Here is a 21,818-nt window from a genome sequence, read left to right on the forward strand (position 1 = left end):
TTGTTTTTAAAAGAACCAACTGTATTATAATTGCACTGGGGTCAACTCTTGCAATGACAGACCCGCCAAAGCGTTTCTTCTGAGCTAATGCCAGTAGTTTTTGTAATTAATTTGCATGATGTTTGTCTTATAGAGTTGGCAATAAATACCATTGTTTATGCAGAAAAAGATGTTGCAAAGGCAATTTGTCAGTAGCATAGTTGAGCAAGTTTAGATGCCAGGGTTTTTGCACAGGGTTTTACGTTGCCAATTTTTTGCAGCCATGATCAGCTTTCACACAGCTTGTTGCTACGAACTGTAAGTAAGGAGCGATTCGGCTTAATAGTAACCGAAACTCTAAGACAGGAGTTTGATAACAATTAATACATCAAAAGAATTGGCTTGTTGTGTCTCTGGGGATGACATGACCCCTCCATAACTCGTGGGAAAGGGCTGTAAGTTATGTAATTTGCCCATTGTTTACATTTAGGGTTTGTTATTGAGAAATAAAGGATTTTTTGGGGACGTCCCCCTTGTAGAGGAAATAAAATCTGTTTTGTTTAAGTTTTAATGTTGCTCCTTACTTTCAGTTGAAAAAAACTTTTGTTTACTTTCGGCTGATCACTTGTTATCCATGACTATTAGTGTTGTTTAGGAAAGTCAACAGGAAAGCTGTACTGCTTTCTGATAAAAGTTTTTGAATTCATTAGCCTAATGTCGGATGAAGTAACTAAAATTTCTAAAATTGGTAACTAATTTGTCTCGATAAGAGAATATTTTTCATGTGTTATCCTGGGGTAAGTCATGATTTATGTTTCAAACAAAAATAAAGTAAATCAGGCTCGTACACACAAGTGATGGACCTGACTTCCCAAAAAAGTTCCCTAGTTTAAGATTTCCCCATAATATCCTAAAATCTCTTTGTTTTGGTAATCTGAAAAATTGCTCCTCACCCCTCAAACTTAACTTCCATTGCATGGTTGGTAGAAGTCTGTAAATTCCGTCAAACTAAAAAAGGCCGAACAACGTTGCTATAGAAATTTTGGAGTGCGTGTCTGATCATAAGCATTCTTTTTGAAGTATTCATAGAAAATCTTTAGAAACTTTTCAATATCTATTAAACAAAATTCCATTTTTTATTTTAAAACAGCTTGTAGTCTCCTGAAGGCTTTTTGCTTCAGAATAAATCAGAATGTTATGGCTTAAGACGACAATTTTGAAGTGCAAAAGCAACCAAGTGACGTCGCTATTTGTGTATCGAGCCGAAAGCGAAATTCTCTGTATTTGAAATGAAATGAAATGAAAATTTCATGAAATGAAAACTTTGAAATGAAAACGGAATAGTTGTGGGAAGAGTCAAGTCATGGCCAATTGTAGAAAAAGCCAAGACAGATTGTCCAATTAAGTGGGCATCAAGTCAAGGTTAATTTTACCCCTTTGATTGCCGTTGTTACTGTCTCCCACTTATGCTACACCTCTCATGATGCATGTCACTACACAATGCCGAACTAGAGTCAACCTTGTTGGAGGGTCTCACCGGGGAACACACGCTGGGAACACATACAAAAAAACTCCTTTGTATATTTATCTAAAATAGAAAACCAAAGGTACATTTTAAAAGTGTGCTTTTTATCAGCTTTATGTGCTATTTTTTCAACTTTGATACAAAACAGAAGCGAACCAAATATTCTTTCGAATAATAAGAAAAAAAGATTTTCAAGCGGTGCGTCCTTCTTTGACGCCCAAAGGGGTTTCATCCCAAATGAATAGGGTGGTAGCTCTCTCGAATATTTATTTAAAAAGAATGCCAATGGCATATTTAAAAATGTGACATTTTTTTAGCTTCACATGCGATTTTTCTTCGATACAAAATGAAAGTAAGGCAATTCTTCCACAAGAAAAAATATTTTTAAAAGGGTGAGGTCCTTCTATGACGCCCCATGGGGTGTCACACCAATTCAAGGGGTTACAACTCTTAGAAATACAGAAGAGAGATTAATGAGGACTTTTTTCCCCAAGATAGTGAATAAATAAAACCTTTTATAAATAAACCTATATCTAAGGGCCGTCTTCAGCAAAGAAAATAATAAACAATAACACACTTACAATAGAAGTTCTCGGTTAAAAATCCATTTTTTAAAATGGCCTGGGCATCATTACTTCTTAACGAAAACAATTCTTTCGAATTAAAAAAAAAAAATACCAATGGTACATTTTGAAAAGGTGTCATTTTTCCACTTTATGTGTCATTTTACATCTTTGATACAATATGAAAGTGAATAAAAATTCTTCCTCAAGACAACATTTCTTCAAGGGGTGACGTGAGATCTGGCTGCCAAATCGGAATTCGGTTCCTGTCTTAGACAGGAACCGAATTTCCTGTTCCTATCATTAGAGCTGTAATCTGAATTTTTTACTTATCATAGTACTGTCTGAGAGACAACAGTAGTTACAAATATGGAGGGGTTATTGTGACACCTCGTCAATCACAATATGTGATTGAACAATCACAATATGTGATTGAACAGTCACAAATGTGTGATTGTTCGACTCTTCTGTGCTTGAAAAATTGAGGGGAAAGAACAATCTGAGGTACGGATGAAAAAATTAATATGATACACAGAATATTTTAAGCGAAAGAGCGACCAATATATACAAATACACTTAAACCCAGCGCTGTAAGTCTAACAAGCATAGTTGAACCAAATGTACGAGATGTATAATTACTCTTGGTCTACACATGACCATGGGCATATCCAGGATCTTGGGTGGGGCTTTTTTACTTGGAGGAGGAGGGGTGTTACAAAACAAAACTAGAAAAGACGCATCAGAAGTTTTATATGCATTGTCTTTACATTTTTACGAGACAGACAATTTTTTCGGGGGGAGGGGGGTTCAATTCTGGTAACGCCCCTGGATTTGCCCCTTTCACATGATCAATCGCTTTTCATGGCAAGTTAGTTGCTGATCTCAGTAATTTTTAGTTGCTCTCTCAAGCAATTTATTGAGTCGAAACGTTCAATTTTTGTCGGGCATTTTTTTACTAGGTCATTTGACTAGGTCAAAATGACGGTCATTTTTTCAGCAGTTTCTTTCTACACAGCCGTGTGAATTTTTGATTTTATCTAAACAGTAGCATCAGCTGTGGAAGAGGCAATTGTATTTGAACACACGGAAGCTAAAATTGTTCACTGATTTAATTTTCAAATATTGCCAATCCATGTTTTTCCAAGAAAAGATTTTTTTTCCCCAAGAATTTGTTTTCTGAATTACTATGAACTTAGAGTTAGATCTGTGAATTAAAAAAAAAAAATTGAAATTTGCTAAAAGAAACGTAATTACTGGTGGGAAGTTTTTAAGGCAAATTTCCATTATTTGACACGGATGGGATGAAAGATAATATGACATGAAACATAAAATTACTAGAGTTGCTGCTAGTCAGAGTATTTGGGGGAAAGGGAACCAGAGGGTTTAAGCGACTGGCTTGTAATTTTTTTGGACTGAAATGAGACGTCAGTCAAATCGGTAAGTTGTAGTAAAATTGCGACTCATCATCCAATTGAAAGTTTTTTTCACTGACTTGTTGAATATTCTGTTGGGGGTGCGTTTCTCCAATGATCCTTAGCTGAACTAAAAAGACGCTAATCCATAATTTGGGGCCTACTCTGAAGGGGACAATGTTTGACCCAGTTTATAAGCTAAGCTAATTTTTATGACCGTGTCTTGTCTGTGAGACCTCAGATAGAGACCTCAGACAAGGATCTTGCATGTTAAAACGGACCTTTAATCACTTTATTGCATGATTAGTGTAATTAAACTAGGTTTTGAAATCACAAGCCATATTTTATTTTTTGCTTTTTTTGTAGATATTGTCCTGTCCTGCATTTGCTTTTGCTTGTGAGATATCATGGGAGAGAGAGAACCTAAATACTCTAGTCTTGGGGAGGATGTCTATAGGAGTACCACCGTACCAACTACTCAAAGTTCTGGAGGGGTTGTTGACTCTTTTAGGAGATTTATCGTCGGAAGTTCACAACCACTGTCTGATGTTTCAGAAAAGGAAACTTTTATTGAACGTGGCCCCCTTCGAAGGTAGGATTTATGTATCAATCTCAGGTTCAGATTGTCAAGAGCAATAGCCCTGCTGCTAAGAGTTAATTAAGAGTAAAACAGCCCTAATAAGTAAAAACGTCGGAAGTACATACATTCAATATCATTTTTTTAAATATCGCACCTGATTTTAGAATTAAATAGCGACGAATACCACACTGCCTTTCCATCATAAAGAACAAGTAGAACAATAAGGAATTTTTATAATACAGTGGAATGCAACTTTAGACGAATATTTCGACTCTATATCCAAGGGCCGTCCTCAGCAAATCAAATGCAAAAAGAATATAAAAGAACTCAAGTTAAAATACAATCATACAATCAAAAAATCACATAAAATAATTCAAGCGAAGTACCAGTCCTGGTTGAACTTCCCTGAAGCAATGATGCTGGGACTGTTTTGAAGATATTTTAGTTTTAAAGATTGTATTTTAATTTGAGTTCTTTTATATTCTTCGTTTTTCTTTTTCTTTTGTTTTTCCGAGGATGACCCTTGGGTATAGGGTCGAAATATTCGTTTAAAGTTGCATTCCACTGTCTTGTTCTATTATAATTATATACTTAATATAATTAATAAAATAATATAATTAATATAATTAATATTTTATAAATAATAAAATAATTATAAAATAAAATAATAATATAATATTATAATATAATAATAATATAATATTATGAAATAAAATATTTATATTCGATATAAAACTATTTTCCTACTGTTCTACTTCTTGTTTATGATTTAAATTGAAAGTAATTCAATGGTGCCACTGCCATTACTCCAGCCATTAGTGGCATAAAAGAGGTGGCATTTATTGCTGTCCTAAGCGGCATCAAAAGGGGTGGCACTTCCGCTGCCTTAAGATGCATCAAAGGAAGCAAAGGTGTACACAGATATGAGGTTTGGGTACAAATACAACCAATGTGTATTTTGAATGACAGTTAAATAATTTTTTCATGGGGACATTTGCAACACTCTTGATAGGAGCTCTTTTCAAGGTGTATTTTCACCTTGAAAAGGTCTTTCAAGGTCTTTTCAAGGTGTATTTATATGTTTTTGATAGGTTTACCTTATGTTTAAGGCCGTGATTAAGTGAACTTGAAAACATAGAGGTTTAAAACTGAAGTTAGGGTAGCCTTCTGTCTCTCAATTCTCTAGAGACTGTCGATTGTCAAAAGCCCTTCAAATAGCACTTATTCATTGGCGGAAAAAGCAGATTAATTATACCAGCTTGTCAATCTGGTCTCTAGGGGGATCTGAAACGATTCTTTCTGGCAAAAAACTTGTAAAAATTTCAGGTAGCTGAAAATATTCTATGGGACTGTTCGAAAACAGGAAAATTCATCGAAAAATTGTTGCAATCTTCTTACAGGTTATTGTCTTCTGCTCATGATAGTACCGAATTTTTTCTAAAAGCAATATCCTTCATAGAATATACTTGTGAAAAAGAGCTAGACATTTTCTAAGATTTCTAAGCAATTAGAGGAAATAGAGCAAAATCCTAGCAAACATTTTGTAGCGTCTTCAAGAAGCTACGGCCTGATATTAAAATCGGTATCTTCTGCCAATGAATACTTGAGTACATTTTAAATATAAATTTTCAATTTTAACATGGGATTTTCGAGTTCCATCAGTTCACTTAATCACAGCCTTAACACTATGACTAGTTAGATAACAAAAATGAAACTATTGTATTTTCAAGGAGAAAAATAATAAATCCTTGTGTCTCCCTGTGTTAACAGTGTTTGTTACTACATGGTTTAAAGTCATGTGTTGTGTTATACTGTCACAGGTAATTGTATGGAGATTGTGGTTTCTTGTTAAATACTTCTCTTGTAATTCCGTTTTTATGGCACTTGGTATTAACCAAGTGACATATAGCAATCTCAAATTATGTCGGTCTGTCTGTCCTGGTTTTGCTATTTAGGCACTTCCAGGTAAGCTAGGACGACGACATTTGGCAGGCGCATCAGGGACCGGACCAGATTAAATTATAAATAGTCTTTTTTGTGATTTGACCATCTGGGGGGGGGAGTGGGGGGTCGGTTAATTCGGAAAAAATAGAAAAAATGAAGTATTTTTAACTTACGAACGGGTGATGGGATCTTAATGAAATTTTATATTTGGAAGGATATCGTTTTTCAGAGCTCTTATTTTAAATCCCGACCAGATCCGCTGAAATTTGGGGGAGTTAGGGGGGAACCTAAAATCTTGGAAAACGCTTAGAATGGAGGGATCGGGATGAAACTTAGTGGGAAAAATCAGCAGAAGTCCTAGATACATGATTGACATCACCGGAACGGATCTGCTCTGTTTGGGGGAGTTGGGGGGGGGGTTTAATTCCGAAAATTAGAAAAAATGAGGTATTTATTAGGATTAATGAGGTATTTTGAGGTATTAATTAGAAGCAGTTATCGGATCTTAATGAAATTTGAAATTTGGAATAATATCGTGTCTCAGAGCTCTTATTTTAAATCCTGACTGGATCCGGTGACATTGGGAGGAATTGAGGGGGGGGCCTAAAATCTCGGAAAACGCTTAGAGTTGAGGGATCGGGATGAAACTTGGTGGGAAAAATAAGCACAAGTCCTAGATACGTGATTGACATAACTGGAGCGGATCCGCTCTCCTCTCTTTGAAGGAGTTTTTAATTCTGAAAAATTAGAAAAAATGTGGTATTTTTAACTTACGAAGGAGTGATCGGATCTTAATGAAATTTTGGTTTTGGAAGGATATTGTGGGATATCGTGTCTCAGAGCTCTTCTTTTAAATCCCGATTGGCTCCGGTGACATTGGGGGGAGTTGGGGGGGGACCTAAAATCTTGGAAAACGCTTAGAGTGGAGGGATCGGGATGAAACTTGGTGGTAAAAATAATCATAAGTCCTAGATACGTGAACATAACCCGAACGGTTTTGCTCTCTTTTGGGGAGTTGTGGGAGGAGGGTTAATTTTTAAAAGTTAGAAAAAAAGGGGTATTTTTGACTTACGAAAGAGTGATCGTATCTTAATGAAATTTCATATTTAGAAGGACCTCGAAACTCAGATCTCTCATTGTAAATCCCGACAGGATCCGGTGTCATATGGGGGGGGGGGCGGCAATCTTGGAAAACGCTTAAAGCGGAGAGATAAGGATGACACTTGGTGGAATGAATAAGCACAAGTCCAAGATAGGTTAGTGTCATAACCGGACAGGATCCCCTCTGTATGGTGGAGTTGGGGGGGGGGAGTAATTCGGAAAAATTAGAAAAAAATGAGGTATTTGGAATACCTCATGAGGATTGGAATACCAATGAGGTACCTGGAATAAAATCCAGTGACATTGAAGGGAGTTGGAGGGGGAAACCGAAATTCTTGGAAAACGTGAAAATCGAGGTATCTTACGAATGAGCGATCGGATCTTAATGAAACTTGATATACTGAAGAATCTTATATCTCAGATGCTCCATTTTCAATTCGAATCGGATCCGGGAACATAGAGGGTTGGAGGTGGGAAAGAGGAATCTTGGAAACCGGAAATATAGGGAGACCTTTAGAGTGGAGAGATCGGGATGAAACTTGATGGGAAGAATAAGCACACGTTATAGATACTGAGATTGACATAAGATATAATTGGTTCGGATCCGTTCTCTTTGAGTTAACTGGGGGTCGTCAATTTGGAAAAAATCAGAATAATTGAGGTATTTTTAACTTAAGAACGGGTGACCGGATCTTAATGAAATTTGATATTTAGAAGGAACTCATGTCTCAGAGCTCTTATTTCAAATCCCGACCAGATCTTTTAACTTTGGGGGGGGGGGGGTTGGAGGGGATGTAAAATCTTTCTTTTACTTGCTTGCTACTTACCATTTCTATATTTAGTAAAAGGTCATATGTTAAATCGATATAGACAGGCCTGTGCGCAAAGTCATTCATTCTTCGTGTCCGTGTCTCCGTGTCTATTATCTGCCTCTAGATATTTTGCAACAATTGACATCTATAACAACCTGCTTCTGCAGGTATACTTGAAATGCTGCCTTTACCGAGCATGATTGATATGTTGACAAAGATAAAAAAAAAAAAAAAAAAACGTTACAAAGCTCTAACTTTCGAATACAAAGATAATTCAGGTTCTCATATCAGTTGTCCAAAATAAGTCTTATTTATGGGTAATCAAAGGGAAAAAAATGAACAAAAAATAAAAAGGGGATAAAATAAAAATTAGAGCCTTGTCTGCAAGCGGGGTGGGGGTAGAAAGTTAAAATATTCCCGAAGTTGAATCTCAATGACCACTCGGATCGACATATTGAATAGTGAATACATAAAGAATAAGTAAATAAATAAAATAATAGAAGAGTAAGTAAATAAATAAGTAAATAAATAGTAAGAATATGTCCTATACAGTTAAATCTGAGTTAAATCTAAGTTATAATCTTCCCGAAGTTGAATCTCAAGGACCACTCGTATCAACCTATTGAATAGTAGATAAATAAATAGTAAGTAAATAAATAAAATAATTAAAGAGTAAGTAAATAAATAAGTAAATAAATAGTAAGAATATGCCCTATACAGTAGATACAAAAATGTGGAGAAATATAAAGCGGTCATTACTGCTGCTCATTTGGCAAGCATAAATGAAGTCATAGTGTGTTTTATGCTGGCCTTAATATCCTTTTTCGACCAGGGAATATTAGCGATATTAGAATTATGTATTTCCGATATTGTAAGTTTTTACTGTATCTGCCTCGCAGATACAGCAATAGAAAGATTATACGGATTTTTGGCGCTCCAGATATTGTAAGTTGTTTTGTCAAAGTAGCCGTCTTCAAGAGAATATTTATGCCTCATTGAGTGTTAACCACCCGCTTATCCGGATAGCCATAGCACATTGAGTGTATTATTTATTTATTTTTGTTGATGGTAAATGTATTCTTTTCTCTCTTTTCTTGTGTTACTCCACTTCATTTCCTGTATAGTGGGTTATAAAGCAGATCCTGTGTTTAATTATTGCTCCAATTTGTTTGATATGTGTGAAAAGGTCGACAGGTATACCTGTTTGTCTAGGACTAGTAATCTCGGCCTGTTACCGCGGAATCTTCAACTCCCACTCAAGCAGCAATTTTTTTTTTCAAGAAAAGTCTTTATTTACTATGGGTTTTAAAATGCGCTTTGGTTGATTTTAACCCAACAGCTTGTGAATGATACTCCTACGCTTCCCTCCTAAGAGTGGGTGCTGTTTAGTTATTATATATGTAAAATTTAATATATGTAAATTTAAGCAAATCCCAGCTTAACAGTTTTTGCTAAGAAGGTTGAGAGACTTAATAAAAATTGAAGTGGTTTTTTTTTTATCTTAAAATGTCTATAATCTTGGAAATTATGAAATAGAATAGATTTAACTTTGATTAAAAGTTTTTTTGGTGGCAATCAAAACACATTTCTTTTTTCTTTCAAATGATTCCTTTATCCAGACATTTCTTGCCTTACATGAAAAGCAGCATTGATGCTTTCTCCTAATACTGTTTACAACTCACTACAGCACCAAGCTGTTTGAGGACCACACAGCAGCGTATGCTTCTCCTCCACCCCACTCCATTGATCAAAATCTTGATCAATGCTGTTTCGTATGCTAGGCTATAATTTCCTCGGATGGTGCCACTCCTCAAGGACATCCTGCAGCGTTGTTTGCCGCCACGGTTCTGGTTAGGTAAACCCTTGAAAGTGACGCCCACTCTAGTGCCACTATGAGACCACGCAAGAAGGATTTCCCTTTCAGGAATAAGACCTTAGGAATGATACTATGATAGAGCAGGGACCCCAAAAGCATCTCACAGCATCGAAGAGCTCCAAATTTTAATCCCAGCCTATCCTCATCTGGATATTTTTTCAATCTTTGGAAGTGAAGGACTCCAAGAAGACATTGGTAGAAACCTATATAAGTTATTATATCCCTTCTACGACATACTTTAAAAATAAATTGGATCAAAGGATTAAACCCTCTTAAGAGGATTAAAGCGAAGGATTTGGGTATTTCCTTTGTTGATTTACAGGCTGTTGATAGAATATTCTATTTTCTGGATATCATCTGGATATTCGTCTGGGCGATGGTGCTCACTTATTGTTGCACCGAACTAAGTTGTCGATTTATGTTAATTTGTGTGATAAGGTGGTGAGAATTTTGACGATCATGTTATGTTTGTATCTTCAATAATGTTTAGCAAATGAATGACTGCCATGTTTTTAGTTTTGCAGTTTATGTGAGTTACTACCACCTCGGACAAATTTTTACTTCTAGAGTGATTAGTTAAACCAATGGCGATTTTTTTTTTATTATAATATATTTCTCTGTCTCTCTCTCTCTCTCTGTCTACGGGGAAACTGGGTAAACGACAATTTGCCTTATATTTACATTGTTTTATGGTTTGTGTCATTTAGAACGATAATTTACGATCTGGGAGGCCTATAGTCAATGTAAAGTTTACAATCTGAAATGCGCCTTAAAAAATGATTCGAATTTGGAATATGCGTTGTTTCTATTACTTGATTAACTTCCCATGTCAAGACTAGAAAATTTTCATAAATTGTTTTATTTCGAATATGTTTCCTCAGTTAAATATATATTAATTATCTATTTTCTTAGCATGCCTACTGGAACTCCTGAGGAAACATCCCTCTTAAGGTAAAGACTGTTATCACTAATGGCATGCCTGCACTGTCTGTTTTATTTAGTTATTTAAATTTAAATGCCACAAAATGCCACAAAGCTTTGTCCAGTTTAGCATTTCTCTGTTGCAGAAGGACCTTTTATAATAGATAGATAGATAAGTGTATTTCAAAAACCCGTGGGCCATATACACACAAAAATATAAATAAATAACAAACAAGCAAGGAAATTAACAACAGTACGAACACGCACAAAAAAACAGAATCTGACGCAAAAAGTACCTAATCTAACTAACAAAAAGTACCAATCTAACCTTTTATAATATGCAATCAACAATCAGTAATTGTTTGAAAATATGTAAGCTTTAATGAGTTTTTTAATTTATAATGATATTAAATCTACAATAAATAAAAGTCTTGCTATAGGTAGGTAGGTAGGTAGGTAGGTAGGTAAATTTTTATTTAAAACCTTTATATCATATACATATCAATTAGTCACAAAAAGGCTGTTCTGGCCTGTAATAGCGACTACATTCAGGTTACTTTAATCATCAATAATAATAAATCATTAAATAAACACAAAAAAAGAAAAAAAACAAAAAAAAATAAATAAAGAAAAAAAAATAATGTGTATGTATATACATATACACACATACACATATAATAAATCTATATATATAAAAATAAGTTGTCTGTCTGTGTGTCTTTCTGTGGATCAGGTGACGTCATGTTTCTGTGTTGACTGACGTCATGAAATTAGTTGTCGTCATTTTTGCTTTGACGGTGACGTCATTCAAGATATTTAAGACATATGTTCACGTAGAAATCTATTAATGTTTAAGTTTACAATGACTGATGAACTTACCATGGCAAAAGCCGATGAAGATGCTCAAAGAGTCTTTGCCAAAAAACTTGCTGCTGATAGAGAAAGTCAGAAAAGAAAGCGTGCCGAGGAACTACCAGAGCAACGCGAAAGCAGACTTGCTGCTAAAAGAGAAAGTGAAAAAAGAAGGCGTGCCGAGGAATCAAAAGAACAGCAAGGAAACAGGCTTGAGGCTGATAGAGAAAGAAAGAACAGAAAGCGTGCCGAGGAATCAAAAGAACAGCAAGGAAACAGGCTTGAGGCTGATAGAGAAAGAAAGAACAGAAAGCGTGCCGAGGAACTACCAGAGCAACGCGGAAGCAGACTTGCTGCTAAAAGAGAAAGTGAAAAAAGAAGGCGTGCCGAGGAATTACAAGAACAACAAGAAATCAGGCTTGCTGCTGATAGAGAAAGTAAGAAAAGAAAGCGTGCCGAGGAATCACAAGAACAGCAAGAAATCAGGCTTGCTGCTGATAGAGAAAGTAAGAAAAGAAAGCGTGCCGAGGAATCAGAACAACCTGAAAGTTATCGCCTGGCATTCAGGTACAACCCAGTCGATGATTATAGCTTGAGTAGATGTGTTCAAATCGGGACAATGTCTAAAATTTGTCCCTATTGCAAGGCCTTGAAATTCAATGGTGAAACAATGGGAATGTGTTGCGCCTCAGGAAAAGTTAAACTTCCTCTATTGGCTGCACCACCAGAGCCATTGAAGACTTTCCTTACTGGAACTACGTCAGAATCTAAGCGTTTTTTGTCAAAAATCAGAAAATACAACTCATGTTTCCAAATGACGTCGTTTGGAGCCCAAATCGAAAATCCAGATCAATTTATGTCTACTTTCAAAGTAAAAGGGCAAATTTATCATAGAGCAGGGTCCCTTCTACCATTCTCAGGCGAGAATCATAAATTTTTACAATTGTACTTCATCAGTGATAGAAATTCTGAATTGAATGCACGTTGCGAAATTTCTCCCAACGTTGAAAGGACAATCGTTTCCCAATTGCAACATCTTTTCCACGAAAATAATAATTTAGTGCGTCTGTTCAAAACAGCCATCGATTTGATGCCTACTGATACGCATAAAATTGTTATTTCCGCTGACAAAACGCCTCCTGGCCAACATGTGCGTAGATACAATGCTCCAACTATCGACGAAGTGGCAATCGTTATGGTCGGTGATCAGTTTTTACCTCGAGATATTATTCTTCATAAGCGAAACGCTCAGTTGTTAAGAATTGCTGAAACTCATCGATGCTACGATGCCCTACAATATCCTATCATTTTTTGGGATGGAGCCGACGGCTATCACTTTAATATTAAATTGATGAATCCAGCCACTAACAAAAAAATGAATAAGAAATGCAGTGCAATGCATTATTATTCCTATAGACTAATGATTCGGCAGGATGAAGAAAATTATATTTTAAAATGCCGTGAATTGTTTCACCAATTCGTCGTTGATATGTATGCTAAAATTGAATCAGAACGTTTGCTATATATCCGCCTGAATCAGACCAAGCTCCGCTCTGAACAATACATTCATTTGCGAGATGCAGTTATAAATGACGGTAATACCACAAACGTTGGAAGATTAACAATTTTACCTCCGTCATATGCTGGCAGTCCCCGTCATATGCATGAATATGCTCAAGATGCTATTGCGTATGTTCGTCTCTATGGTCGTCCAGATTTATTTATTACATTTACATGTAATAAATCTTGGGACGAGATACTGCAGCTTTTACTTCAAGGACAATCGGCGGTTCATAGGCATGACATTACGGCCCGTGTCTTCCGGCAAAAGTTGAAATCACTGATAAACTACATTGTAAAACTTGAAGTGTTTGGGTCAGTGCGATGCTGGATGTACTCAGTGGAATGGCAAAAACGAGGTTTGCCACACGCACATATACTAATCTGGCTACATAAAAAAATTACTTCGAACGAAATTGATGATGTGATTTCCGCTGAAATACCTGATAAAAATGTCGATAAGGGGTTACATGATATTATTGTAAAAAATATGATACATGGACCTTGCGGTGCACTGAACGAAAATTCACCATGCATGGCCAAAGGAAGGTGCACAAAGCAATATCCTCGACTTTTAGTATCAAACACAATTACTGGCAATGATGGTTACCCACAATATAGAAGAAGATCTACTGAAGATGGCGGTAAAACAGCAATAATAAAGAAGCGTAACGGTACCACCATCGAAGTAGATAACCAGTGGGTTGTTCCATATTCCCCATTATTATCAAAAACATTTAATGCACACATAAACGTTGAATACTGTAACTCCGTAAAGGCAATCAAATACATATGTAAATATGTCAACAAAGGCAGTGACATGGCAGTTTTTGGCTTGCAGCCCGAAATCAAAGATTTCGATGAAATCGTACAATATCAGGCTGGAAGATACATAAGCAGTAATGAAGCTGTTTGGCGAATTCTTTCATTTCCGATACATGAACGTAGTCCAGCTGTTGTTCACTTAGCGGTACATTTACAGAATGGTCAACGTGTTTATTTCACGGAAACCAACGTGCAACAAAGAGTCCTGAATCCACCGGATACAACATTAACAGCTTTTTTTTCGCTTTGCAAAAATGATTCTTTTGCAAAAAAACTGCTGTATACTGAAGTGCCTTCGTATTACACGTGGAATACTAAAAATAAAGTATTTGAACGTCGAAAACAGGGTAAGTCAGTCGACGGCCAACCTACCATCTTCAAAGATACCACGATAGGAAGACTCTACACCGTTCACCCCAATCAACATGAATGCTTCTTTCTACGCCTGCTTTTGGTGAATGTACCCGGTCCGACATCTTTTGAGTATTTGAGGACTGTAAATGGTACTATACATGACAATTACCGTAGTGCATGCCAAGCTCTGAATTTATTGGAGAATGACCAACACTGGGATAACTACATCAATGACGCGTGCGAAACGTCAACCCCAAGTCAAATTCGTGCATTGTTTGGCATCATTTTAACAAATTGCTCTCCATCAGCTCCTACAGAGTTATGGGAAAAATATAAGTCAAAAATGTCCGAAGATATACTCCATCGAAAACAGTTAGAGACGTCAGATATGACTTTTGATTTTACATCAGAAATTTATAACTACACTTTAGTTGTTATAGAAGATTTGTGCGTACGTATGGCAAACAAACCTCTTCAGGATTTGGGATACCAATGTACAATTGTATGTTGCATCTTTGAGGGTCGGTAAACCTGACAATCTATTTATACGCACAGACAATGGGACAGCGAAGACTGTTGTATATTCACAAGTTTTACGTAGTTAATTTGTATTGTATCTATCTATCTCTCTATCTATATAAAAACGAGTTGTGTGTATGCATGTTTGTTTGTTTGTAAAAAGAGCGTCTGCATCTGACGTCATTATTAGTACATACGGTTTTGTATATGGACAGACAATGGGAAAGCCAAGAATGTTGTATATTCGCAATTTTTACGTAGTTTGAAACACATATATAAATCTATCTATATTCACAGGTGGGACACAGGGACACAACTACAATGGCGCGTAACTAATATGGCGCGTAACGACTTACGCGTGCGGGGGGGCCTGGGGGGCGCGAAGCGCCCCACCAACTAGGTGTTGGGGTGGCGCGAAGCGCCACCTCAACAGCTAGTATATTTATACATATACATACACATACACATATACGTACATACATACATATATATATATATATATATATATATATATATATATATATATATATAATATATTTATATATATATACATACACATACACACACACATACACATACACATACAAATATACATACATTAATTATGAATGTAATTATAAATGTAACAACTTTATTATTACTAAAGGGATGGCATCAGGGTTGTCAACTGGAGATACTTTTGAAATTTGGGAAGTAAAAGGGTAGAAATATGTCATGGGGGAACAGAAACTCAATGACAAGGGCGCAGGATTTTCTGAAAAACAATGAAAAAATAAACATGGAAAAGTTTTTTCAATTGAAAGTAAGGAGTAGCATTGAAACTTAAAACGAACAGAGATTATTACGCATATGAGGGGTTCTAAAAATACTTTAGCGTAAAGAGCGAGGTATTTAGGAGGAGATAAATACCTCGCTCTTTATGCTATAGTATTTTTAGTAATTTCAACTATTTATTCTACGGCCTTTCTGATTCAGGGGTTATTCTTAAAGAATCGGCACAAAACTTACGATTTAGTGTAAAGAGCGAGGTATTAACGAGGGTACAAACCCCGTCATATACCTAATAAAAATTTAAGAATATTAAAGTTTGTTACGTAAGTTAATTCTTAAGTTACGTATATTCTTTACTAATAAGAAAATTCGTTAAAAATTAAAATTTATAGTTGCCTTTTTGTGTAACCGAAAAATTGCATGACAACTAGGCCTCCTTCCCCATCCCTTATTTCTCAAAATCGTCTAATCAGAACTAAGAGAAAGCCATTTAGCCAAAAAAGGAATTAAAATGTAAATTTCATTTTAATAATTTATGTGTGGAGAGCCAAAATCAAACATGTATTAATTCAAAAACGTTCAGAAATTAAATAAAAAAACTAATTTTTTAGCTGAAAGTAAGGAGCGACATTAAAACTTAAAACGAACAGAAATTACTCCGTATATGAAATGGGTTGTCCCCTCCGCAATCCTTCGCTCTTTACGCTAAAGTTTGACTCTTTACCACAATTCTGCTTTTTAAAACAATTAAAAGCTTTAGCATAAAGAGCGAGGGATTGCGGAGGGGACAACCCATTTCATATACGGAGTAATTTCTGTTCGTTTTAAGTTTTAATGTCGCTTCTTACTTTTAGTTAGAAAAACTAGTTTTTTTTAATGTAATTACTAAAGGGATGGCATCAGGGTTGTCAACTGGAGATACTTTTGAAATTTGGGAAGTAAAAGGGTAAAAAAGGGATACATTTTGTAAATTTATGACATAAAACGAAACATTTCCCAACTGGGTATATATTCTGGTAAAAAACGTGTCACTTTTCACTAAAGCAGTGCTTTTTCTTGATATTTTTTTCGAGCATCCAGGTTTTGCCAGAGATGTCGTAAATAAAGGATTCCTAAGTAAGGAATTTACATGTTTATATGAGTTTCGAGCTTTCACATTAAGTCATTTTGTATGGATGTTTTATATAATTTTGTTTCTGCTTTTATTATATTTGATGCTAATTGGCCGCTTTGAACCTAAGCGGAAGCTTAGCAGCGAAGAAGCGTCGTTAATCCAATACAGTACAAACTGTGGTACTTCCGTATTAGCTAATACACTCGAGAAGTGAAGTTAGGTTAATCCTAATGAAATGTACCAAAATATGATGAAAATATAATATTTTAGTTTATATGATAAAATCATTTGGATAATATATTTATTAAATAGGGAGAAGGGGGAGGTAAAGTAACCTAACAAAACCATGCCCCCACCCCCCTAATATGCAAATATATTACCCAAATTATACAATTCCAAGGCATTATGTTACACGTCATTTGCCTTTGTGGCTATGAAACCGGTTTTCTTAGATCTTACATTAAGCAAAGTTCTCATGCGTGTACTTCCAGAAAAATTGCATACGGATTGTTCTGGGCACTCGACTGACTGACCTTATTTCAAACTGTAGCTGTACGAAAAATGTAGTTCAATCCCTCTTTCTAGGGCTATAATTAAAGAAAGGTTTAGATGGCTAAAGAACGTTGTGAGAAAGAAGGATGAAAGATTGCCGAAGATTGTCCTTTTCGGCCAACCGATCTAGGGCTAAATGTAAAGCTGTCCGTCCTCGTCTTGGCTGCGAGGACGTCATAAAGACAGATTTAGAGGAAATTGGAACTTCCTGGGAGGGTGCAGAAAAGGAGGCTTTGAATAGATTAGGATGGAGGAGGAGCCTGCGCAGCTATGTTGGCTTGATGATGTGGTGAGTTGTTAGTAGTAGTAGTCCAGCATGTTTATGAACCTTTTATGGAAGTTGGTCATTTTTGCAACAAATTCTCTAGAGAGCCACAACTGTGCTTCCCTGTTTGAATGGTATATATTATCTAAAAATGGTATATATAATATACCATTATATAAAATATATAAATGGTATATATGGTATATATAAATGGTATATAAGGTATATATAAATGGTATATATATCTAAAAAATAGATTTTTTTTTTGCACTTTCTGTAATTACTTTACCATTTACTTTTTTTTTGCATTTTCTTTTTTTTTGCACTTTCTGTAATTACTTTACCATGAAAATGCAGCTATGTTTGACAAGTTGGCTTGAAAGAAAAATTGCGGTTTTGAATTGTGGATTTTACAGGTTCATTGGCCAGGCTTATAAAGTTTGCTGTTCCTCAGGTTAAATTTGGCATTGTAGTTTTACAAACAGTTTTTTGAACTTCAGTATTCCACTGATAATCCTGACTCTTGTTTTAAGAATCAGGTTTGTCAGTGGAAAACACCTTTAATTGGTACATTAAAGTCAAAATCAACAATAAATCTTCTGTTTGAGTTTTGTTAGTTCTAACTTTGTCTATTTAGCTAAATACAAATGCAGCTAAATACAACTATATTTGTGATATTATTTTTGGATACTGTACCATCCTTGACATTGAAAGGGGCATGGCTCCAGTTTTTTCATTGGGGGGGGGGGAAGAAACATACAATTTTATCTTTAATTTTAATTTAATTAATTTTTCAAAATGGCTTGAAAGAAAAATTGCGGTTTTGAATTGTGGATTTTACAGGTTCATCGGCCAGGCTTATAAAATTTTGCTGTTCCTCAGTTTAAATTTGGCATTCTAGTTTTACAAACAGTTTTTTGAACTTCAGTATTCCACTGATAATCCTGACTCTTGTTTTAAGAATCAGGTTTGTCAGTGGAAAACACCTTTAATTGGTACATTAAAGTCAAAATCAACAATAAATCTTCTGTTTGAGTTTTGTCCAATGTTTATTTTTTTAGCATGGTGAAATTGGCCTAAGAATTGTTCAGTTGTTCTCGCTATGATAGTATAGAAAACAACAATGAAAAATAATATTTTCTAGAACTAAAGCTCCGCAGAAAATACCACCCAAGACCAAATTTATAAAAAAAGTATTAAATGAGATTCTTAGCCTGTAGATACCTAAATGTATAGGATATCATCTGAATAGCAATTGCGAGATAAGATATATTTTTCAACAACCAAAAAAGAAAAAAAATCGTTTAACAAGTAGATAGCACTGATCCCCCAGAGCCTCAAATGAGAAGATGCTAACGAAAAAACGAAAAATGTAAACGTAAAAAAGTAAAAACGAAAAAACTAACGAAAAAAGTTATACTAGGACAAAAAAGTTTGTTTACAAGTTTTTTGAAGGCACCAGATCAGTGAGATTTTCGAGCCAAATGAGGAAGGGTATTTAATATGATACGCAACAAAAAGTATTAAAATCAGACCTCACTGTTGGAGTGAGCAGAATTTTGTATATTCTGAGAACTACGGAGCTGATAATTCTACCGATCGTCCCGACATCTACTGAGCAAACATACAAGAGGCACTCCCTGTATGCTTGCTCTACTTACCCTCAAGGTCGATCTACTGAGCAAACCTACAAGAGGCACTGCCTGTATGCTTGTTCTACTTACCATCAAGGTCGTTGGAGATTGGACAAACCCAATTCGGTGCCCATCAGGAACATCAGTTTACGGATATCCGGAACAAACAAAAGTTGGATCAGGTACGAATTCCCAAAAGGAGCCTGTACGCCTTCTTTTTTATATCCAAACTTGGCTGGGATGCTTGGCATTAGCAGCTTCTGATGTATCTGTAATTCTCGAACGCAGGAATTTAAGGACTGTCTTTATTTCTTTTCTCTACAGAAATCGAATCACATTCCGATACCCAAAAGCATACCTAGTGCATTACCTTTTGCTTCTCACTAATTTCTATTGATATCTGACAACCGCTTCTACTTATTGTTCTAATTCAAAGAATTTAGTGACCCCTCACTTCACATATGTCAGATAGGGTATTAATTGCCTAAAAACCACGGTTAAATACCATTAGAATATTTATTGTTACTTCTCGAGTTTGATGGAGATCGGAAAAACTACTCTGGCAGATTTTGCGATAACAAGGGTATAGGGACCTTCTCTCCATTCCAAAAATTAGAATGGGCATTGATCTACACAAGGCATGATTGGGAAAGCTACTTTTCCATGCAACCAAATTAGATTAAGATCCTATAACCCCTTTTGCTATAATTCTAGATGAAAAGAATTTCTTGATCCTTCTTTTATCCCCCCCCCCGTACGAAAGGCCATATTGAGTCCGGTGGGATAAAACATATAACTAAGATATTTGGTCATACTTTGACAAAGCTCGGTTAAGATTGGACAATTTCTTCTGTCGAGCCTTAATGACATGACTTTGGGAACTCTTCCCTGGTAGATAAGATATATTTTCAAAAAAAAAAGAAAAGAAAAATCACGAAACAAATATAATGAGCTGATCCCCATACAGGCTTCATGGCCTGTAAAGAAAATACACGGACTAGTTTAATCACTCATAAGCTGTAAAAAAAGAGAGAGGGAGGGAGTAAGAGGGCGAGAGAGGGAAAGATTTCAGCAGTTTACAAAAAAAAATTCTAATCACTCAGCAAAAACTATTGGAGCTGATGAAAAGTGAAGGATGCACAGGAAAGACCTGTAAGGCTTTTCAACATCCAATAACGGTTCAGTTGCTTAATGGTTTCTTTTCCGGATTGGATTTATGGCTTTATTATTAGTGTAAGAAAGCGGTTTAAGAAAAGTAGACATCCATATAACTGGGCTGTAAGAAACCTACAACTGAATTAAACTGAGAAGGAGGATACTCAGAATTGGCCAAGGGAAATGTGTCTGAGCTTTTTCTGAATACCAAGGCTTCTGCATATCTTAATTTTAAACAAATCGATATGGTGCTTAAACGATAAATTTTCATCAAGAACGATGCCGAAGAAACGGACAAGGCCATATTTTCATCTAGTAATAGAGCCTTTGACAGATAGATAAGGATAAACCTAAGATACAATGGGAACAATAGAGAGATACAAAGATAGAGAGGAGGTGGTTTACAACTTTCCATCCTTCCGCAGAGGCTGGATTGTGTTCCGGTTCCCTGAAGGGCTAACTGTGACACAGGTTCTCACATCCCTCCAATTTATATATAAGTACCCTTCCTTCCTCTCTCCCACACCTGCGGCAGAGATCAGGGTGTCCGAAAAGCCAAAAGTCCCAACTATGCTACTAGGTTTACCCTTGCATCAACTTTGGTGGAGATGAGACAACCCCATCTGCTAGATGCACCAATAAAACTATGCGACAATCCAAATTTAGGATTACCTTATTGGATTTTCCAGAAGTTTTCTGAAACTCAAGAAGAGATACAAATTTTGATCACAAGGCTTTCAATTACGGATGCTCTACGCGGAACTTGCATTGAATGATCCTTAAAGACCTGACTTTCGGATTATAGTCCAGGACTTTTAGCTCAAAAAAGGGTCGAACCCGGACAAAATTGCAATATAAACGAAAATGGTACCAAAATGATCAGAAAAAAATTCTGTACAACATACTAAAAGTCCCCATAAATCCGAGTGGGGCGAGTACCCGAAAAACAGGGTAAAAGGGGGAAATGCGGGGGAAAATGGGAAAAATGCCGAACATGCCCAGAAAATAGTTTAAAGTGAGTTTTCTGGGGTTTTCACATACGCTGATTACGAAATTGACATCTAAAATTCAGTATAGAAAAAGAGTACTACGGAAAACGGGGGAACAGGGGAAAGAGGGGAGAAAAGAGAAGAATACAGGGTAGGGGTAGAACGCGGTTTGGAAGATATTTTCTGGGGTATTCCTATCTGGTGATTATGAAATTGAGATATAAAATGATATACAAAAATCGATTAACATAAAACGGGGAAATGGGGGGAAGGGAGGGGAAAAAGGAAAATATACAGGGTAGGGGTAGAAAGCATGTGGAAATGTGTTTTCTAGGGTTTTTCTATCTGCTGATTATAAAATTGACATCTAAAACAAAGTTCGAGAACAAATACAGGAGATCTATAGAGGTTCGGCTACCCCATAGGTTCGGAAAAGGCAAAAAAAAAATTCGAGAAAGAAATACGGAAAAATACTGAAATTACATTATTCCGTATTCCTCGCCGTTATCGACAAG

At 35.9% G+C, this 21,818-nt stretch overlaps 1 protein-coding gene across 17 annotated transcripts in view; it reads left to right on the forward strand.

Moving 5' to 3' along the window:
- Positions 1-21,818, forward strand: part of LOC136027968 (protein NDRG3-like) — a 221,938-nt gene that overhangs the window by 50,965 nt on the left and 149,155 nt on the right. For 9 of the 17 annotated variants that reach the window (XR_010617712.1, XM_065705449.1, XM_065705450.1 and 6 more), the window contains exons 2-3: positions 3,846-4,071; positions 10,705-10,743. Coding sequence is in view for 16 of the 17 variants with exons in the window: in XM_065705449.1 (XP_065561521.1) it covers positions 3,887-4,071; positions 10,705-10,743 (224 nt within the window). In the remaining variant the exon portion in view is untranslated. The remainder of the gene's footprint in view (positions 1-3,845; positions 4,072-10,704; positions 10,744-21,818) is intronic. The other 8 variants (XM_065705443.1, XM_065705451.1, XM_065705453.1 and 5 more) reach the window with 2 other exon arrangements.

Source organism: Artemia franciscana, chromosome 6, assembly GCF_032884065.1.
Source record: "Artemia franciscana chromosome 6, ASM3288406v1, whole genome shotgun sequence".
Taxonomy (NCBI): domain Eukaryota; kingdom Metazoa; phylum Arthropoda; class Branchiopoda; order Anostraca; family Artemiidae; genus Artemia; species Artemia franciscana.